Source organism: Otolemur garnettii, unplaced genomic scaffold, assembly GCF_000181295.1.
Source record: "Otolemur garnettii isolate 467f Iridium unplaced genomic scaffold, OtoGar3 scaffold00029, whole genome shotgun sequence".
Lineage (NCBI taxonomy): Eukaryota > Metazoa > Chordata > Mammalia > Primates > Galagidae > Otolemur > Otolemur garnettii.
In genome coordinates, this window is record NW_003852424.1 from 2,707,142 (window position 1) to 2,714,142 (window position 7,001).

General features: G+C 34.8%; 1 protein-coding gene across 1 annotated transcript in view; it reads right to left on the reverse strand.

The window, feature by feature from the left end:
* The window catches only part of LRRC28 (leucine rich repeat containing 28), a 123,546-nt gene that overhangs the window by 100,915 nt on the left and 15,630 nt on the right, over positions 1–7,001 (reverse strand). Inside the window, exon 3 of the mRNA XM_003788810.3 lies at positions 4,232–4,272. Coding sequence (XP_003788858.1) covers positions 4,232–4,272 — 41 coding nt within the window. The remainder of the gene's footprint in view (positions 1–4,231; positions 4,273–7,001) is intronic.

Genomic DNA, 7,001 nt, shown 5'->3' on the forward strand with positions numbered 1-7,001 from the left:
GGTGCCAAACACCATCCTATACCAAGCCAAACACTGTCTCAACTCAAATAATTCTGATGAAGAATGAATGAAATGAGAGCATTACTGGCATGCCCAGAAGCCAGGCTGCCTGTACCTTAATGGCCATGTGAACACGGGGACATTACCTTACCTCTCATTCTCCCAATGTATAAAAGCGAATAATAATTACACCAACAACATAGGGATGATGTGGGGATTGAATAAGTGACAGTGCTTCATACACAGTACCAAGTTCAATGAGTACTAAATCTATTGTTATTATAGTCACTTGTAATCATAGGCTTAGGACTTTTGATTATAAGGTGCTTCTTTTTACTTATTTTTGGTAGTTTCAGAGTAGTTAAAATGTTGATATTTCAGTGTAACTAGTTTTCATTTTGTTCTTCTTCTGCTCAAATAATGCAGAAATTCTCATCCATTGCTAGTGGGAATGTCAGTTTGGGATACAGCCATTTTGGAAAAAAGCTTGACGGCTTTTTTATTAAAGTTAAAGATAGATATTTACTTAATAGTACTACACCATTGTCCCATTTCTTAGTTTTGACAAACATTCTATGAAATTCTACGATGTTAACAAGATAAATTAGATAAGGTCTATGCCAGAATGCTCTGTACTATCTTTATAAATTTTCTGTAAATATAAAATTCTTCCTAACTTAAAAAACTATTAAGTTGTGTTTTAATTAAAAGAAGAATTTCTACTTCCAGTCATGATGAAGTAACAGGGATAGAGTAAACAAAATTTACCTGACTGCTATTAACAGTAAGAAAACCAGATGAAATACAATTATGCATCGTTTAATGACTAGGATACATTCTAAGAAATGTATTGTTAGGTGATTTTGTCATTGTGCACACATCACACGGGTGTACTCACAAACCCAGATGGTACAGCACACTACACAGCTAAACTATATAGGGACACCCTATTGTTCCTCAGCTACCCTATACAGCATGTTATTGTATTGGATGCTGTAGACAACTGTAACACCATAGTAAGCATTTGTGTATCTAAATATATTTAAACATCAAAAAGGTATAGAAAAATACAGTACTACGCATTACATGTATAATCTTAAGGGACTGCTGTCAAATATGCGGCCCCTCACTGACCAAAGCAGCACTATGCTGCACATTGACTGTTTATGAACCAGTTATTTTCAGGCATTAACAACAGGCAGGTAGGACTATGTTCCCTAAGAGAAGGGAAACAAGTGAGGTAAGCCATACAGTCTTCCTAGCTTTCTGTTTGGATGCAAATTCCTGACTATAGAACAGGAAGGAGACCCCAAAGTACAGAAGTCTCTCTGAGTTACATAAATATTTCAGATAAGGGAAGTTGAGGCAGCTGGAAGTTGTGGGGTAGAGTTCTAGAAAAGAGGAAGTTCCTCCCCTCAAAATAAAATAAATTAAGAACCTTCAAAAATGTAAATAAGAGATTCCTTAACTCTTGGGTAAATTCTAAAATACACACACATAAAAGAAACTATGCAAAAATCAACTTAAAGGCTATTAGTTGAACAGTCCACAAAGCTGACACAGGGTTGAGAGGCATTCAAATCCTGAGAGGATTTGTGCCAAATCCTTGTTGATAAGATATTCAAAAGAGATCCTGGAAAGTTCAGACCTTAGAAATAGGGTTACCAACTTTTAGCTTAGAGGTTATTCTAGACCAGTGGTTCTCAACCTTCCTAATGCCATGGCCCTTTAATATAGACCTACAGGTTGAGAACCGCTATTCTAGACCCATCCTAACAAAGCATTAAAAAGCCGCCATACAAAGAGTAAACTAAACTGCAAATAATGGGAACTCAGAAAAGAGGAAAATAAAAAAAGAAGAAAACAAAAATCTAGACCTTAAACAATATAAACATTTATAAGCTCCATCACCGCATAAAAAATATTAGATGTGCCAAGAATCAGGAAAATATGACTCATAACTAGTCAACACAATAGACCCAGAATGACTGAGATGACAGGATTAGCAATCAAGGACATTACAACAGCTAGAACAACTTTATTCAGGTATTTAAATGAAAATATGAGCATTTTGAGAATTGAAAGATGTAAAGAAAAACTAAACACATCTTCTAGAGATGAAAAATACAATATGCAAAGAAAACTTTTACTGGGTAGGATTAACAATGGATTAGACACTGAACAAAAAGAAAATTACTGACCCTTATATATGGTGGGTGCCTACTGAGGCACATGGAGGAAAAAAGAATAAAGGTTCTTAGTAACTAGGGGACAGTATTAAACAGTCTAACAAATGTATAAGAGTCCAAAAAGTGAGGGCTAGGAATGAGTACACAACGAAATATCTGAAGAAATAGTATCAAAGTTTTTCCAAATTTGATAAAAATTTGACAACAAAATCTCAATGAACCTCAAGGATAAGGAAAAGAGAAACTACAAGAAGGTATATCAAAATCAAATTCCTGAAAACCAGTGTGAAAAATGAAAACTCTTCAAAGTAGCCCTAAGGGGAAAAAAAAAATTCTACACATAAAACAACAAATAGAATAAAAATAGGATGTCTCCTCAGAAACTATGTAAACCAGGGGATAACGAACATCATGAAAGTGCTGAAAGAAAGAAAGAAAAACCTGGTGCCGAAGAATTGTAATTCCAAGGGGGAAAAATTATTTAAAAATCTAAGAGGTAAACGTACAACAGAAAACTGTAAGATATTTGGAGAAAAAAGATGGAAGAAAAATCTTTGGGATCTGGGTTTGATAAAGAATTTTTAGACTTGACATCAAAAGTATGATAGAAAAAAGCAAAAAGCGATAAACTGGACCTCATCAAAATGTAAACCTTTTGCTCTGAAAAAAAAAAGAAGCTATATACTGGGAGAAAATATTTGTAAACAACAAATACAATGGAAGACTAGTTTCTAGAATATGTAAAGAACTTTTAAAACTCAGGAATAAAAAATACAATAAAAACATGAGCAATAAACATGGACAGATATTTTAACAAAGAAAAAATACAGGTGATAATTAATTAAGTACATGAAAATATGTTCAATATCATTAGCCATTATAGAAATACAAATGAAAACTACAATGCAGTAAAACCACACATCTCTCAAAATGACTAAATGAAAAATAGTAACAACACCAGATGCTGGTGAGATGTGAGGACACTGAACAATCACACACTGCCAGGAGAAATGTAAAATGGTATAGCAACCTGAAAAATTATTTGGCAGTTTTGTATTAAATAAAAATTCCGAGCAAAGTGGTAGCGTAAGGACTCCCAAAAAATTCTCTTCCATGAAATCACTGAGAATGGCAAAAATTTTCAGAAGCTGCATGTACAGAACTCTGGAAATGAACCAAAGTCCTGCAGTGATATAGAGAGTACTTATTCAGGAAAAAAAAAGAAAAATAGGTGAAAGTAAGAACAGTGGGCTGTGAATTTCATGATGTTTTTACTTGCCCTAAGTCCTATCCCCCACTTCCCTGCTCTGCAGAAACCTGAGAAGCCAATCGCCTACAAAGATTAAAGTATCCAAGTTGGGAGAACCAGGTTGGAACTCTCTCAAAGCATCATACCCAGAGAATTGTCATTATTTGACTTGTCTCTTGGGTCCCTGGAAGACCTCTAATGCAAGGCGGTCTTTATTTGATCAGACTAGGAGTTTGCCCAGCAAAAAAAAACCCCTTCCCCAACGTTTTAAGTTGAAACAGACTACAGGCAATTGTTGAACTTCACTGCTGCCTGAGACAGTTGGCGCAAACATATTCTTTAACATTATGGAAGTAATCACAAAAAGAACTATTAACAAAACAAATGAAGTATGGAAGATGTAAGGAAAGAGAGTTTTACTATGTATTTTAAATATATTGTCTGTCTGTTTATATCAAGGATCACGTAGCAATAAGGACAATAGTAATAGCTTTTCCCAGTTACCTGGACTACCCAGGATTCTTTGACAGAAAGCACTGTACTCAGAGAAAATGCATCTCTCCCTATCTTCATTGCCTTGAGATAAGATACTTGAAACTCAAATTTTAAGGGTAAAATACTAAACATACTATTGGTTTTAGCAGAATTATAGGTTCAGCTACATAAGCACCATGATCGTGATATCAAAAGAAATTAATTAAAATGGTATTTCCTGCTTTTTCAAATAATGTAGGAAAGACTTCATATTTCCATATTTCATTCTTTTTAAAAAAATTTGAATAAACAGACTCACAGTTCCACAAGGTTTGGAAGCTTCTGAGCAAGGTTTTCTGGCTGAAAATAAAAACTCAGAATTAAATTTTATTTTTGAAAAATGAACAAACATTTCTAATTAGCTTAAGCATGACGTATCTCTTTGAGGAATGTAAATTTTAAGAAATGCGAAAGTAATAAATCAGCACTCCTGCATTTTATGCTTTCATAGACAATACTCCAATTTAAATTTATCAATTTGAACACTTAAAATCAATATCCCTTAAAGAAACCAGAAACCTCATCTTGCATGCTCATGGAAACAGATGTGCAGACACAGACAAAGGGAAGAACACCATGTGGAAACAGGGCCAGAGACAGTAGCAATGTAGCGCTAAGCCAAGGAAGACTGCTGGCCTAGACAGAGTTAGGAAGGAGCCAACCCTGACCACACCTTGAGTTTGGACTTTTAGCCTCCATAGCGGTGAGAGAATAAATTTCTGTTGCTTTAAGATACCCAGTTTACAGTGATTTCTTACAGCAGCCCTAGCAAACTAATATACCCCTGCAAACTCCCAAGTCATGCTGAAGAAAAAGTAAAGGCAATCCCCAGGATTCCCAGGTACCAAGACCTATCCAAGTATTCCAAAAGAACAGAAGAAGCTAGGGCCCACGTGCTCCAAGGGAATGTCAGGCCAGGCCAAAAGTTCTGAGGATCTGAGTAGAAGTGTAGGGTGGCAGGGATAGGAAACTGACCTTTGGGTAGAGAGAGAAAGGAGACAAATCTATGTCCCTTATCCAGAGTCAAAGAAACCTAGAACAATTCTACTCACAGGTTGAAAACAGGCTGTGTAGGGAAGAAAGCTGCCTGTCAATAACTGAAAGGCAGCTGCATGCGTGCCTGTGCATGTGTGTAATCTCTCACACACAAGGTCCAAATTTACTCATACACACAAAGATATGAGTTATAAAACTGAAAGAGCACAGTGAGTCAGGAGTAAATATTTTTCCATTCTACATTCAAGAAAGCTGTAGTGTAAACTACATATAAATAACAAAGAATGAGGAATGACTTTTCAGAAGAAATTAGGTCTAACTTGGGTTCTGAAAGACATAAGTGATAAGAGGTTGACCTGGGATGAACGGGAGGGTAGTTCTGGATAGCTTCCCCAAGCAACACATGCAAAGGCAAAAGAGAATGAGGTATGTTTGGGAAATTGTAAACATAATCTATTCTGCTGTAACTCTGTTAAGAGTACTCTGAAGAAAGCTGACATTTTCAAAAATTCTTTTTATAAACACAATTGTGTCATAGAAAACTAGTGTTGGAGACTAGAAAGTTTTAGATTTGTAATAACAAAGCATATTTGAAATTATTTCAAAATAAGAGTAAAATTTTAAAAAGTAATTTTTCATACAGAAACTTAATTATCATTACAAAAAGCATTAGAATTGCTACTCTCCATCTACTCCATTTAACAATGAGCATATTATGTCTTTTATAACTGAAAAAGTAAAAATTAAATCTTAAAACGTAGTATATACAGAATAAGCTTTTAAATAAGTAACCAATTATGTATAATTTTAAATCTAAACACTCAATAGCACAAATATCATTAGTTTGATATAGCTGGGGTATTAGGTTATGAAGGTATATGATTTTGCAGAGAGTAGCAAGAAATAGATGTATATTTTATACTAAGGAATAATTTTTTTTAAAAAGTTCTGAATATAATACAAATCTACTGGTTTATTATAAACAAGAAAATGGCATTATTTTCATATTGGCATATTAATGTATTTAAGTACAATACGTAGCAATAATATCCCAAGCTGCTTTTAGACATCTAACCTTGTCCTTTTTAATTATCAAGTATCACTTAAGCAAATGAAGCATTAATGAATACCCACTTATACTAGAACTTCTTGTATTTAGTTTTATTTATTTGCTTTTAGATACAGGGTCTTGCTCTGTTGCCCAGGCTCAAGTGCAAAGATGTGATCATAGCTTACTGCAGCCTCAAACTTCTGGGCTTAAATTATCCTTCCAGCTGGGCCTTCCAAAGCACTGGGATTATAGGCATGAGCCAACACACACAGCCTGAATTTAGTTTTAAAATGCTGAAAGCTGTGGTTTTTCCCCCCATGTTTTGATATCAATATGTGCAATGAGCTCCTTCAAATGTTACTCATGTTCTACATAAAGCCCTGGAATGTTTCTTTTAGTATTGGTCCCTCTCTCTTAGAAAAAAGAATACAAGTTCCTATTTATGGGCATACATATAATACAAAGCATGCTAGGAAAACTGTAGAACCATGTGTATGTAGGAGGATGATTATAGCGTTCTTATAAAAGGAAAAACATCCAGAAAAGAAATGCTATTAGTCTCATTTAGTTTCATCTGCTACAATATCAATATTGCATCTGGGTAAATTATACAATCCCTGGTCATTCTTTCTGGATGCCTACTTGGCTCCCTCAGACAGCACTGTATGTCCTCTTTCCATGGCAAACTAGTTAGTTCTTTAATGCTACAGCTATATACACAATTAAAGAGTGAAATAACATCTCTGCTGCTAACAGTGTGCCTCTGTCTTTATTAATAAGTACTGTGTTTTTATTTAAGAAGTAGTACATTGGCCTTGAGGAAATTGGATTTCATTAGAATAATGCCCTTTAAAAACACAAACCAAAAAACCAATTATGAATAGATCTCCCAAAAGCCTGGCAAATAGGCAGCTTAGGCTATTGCATAGGCTATGGCTGACACCTACTGGTGTTCTATACTGTTCTCTGCCTTTTTTTTTTT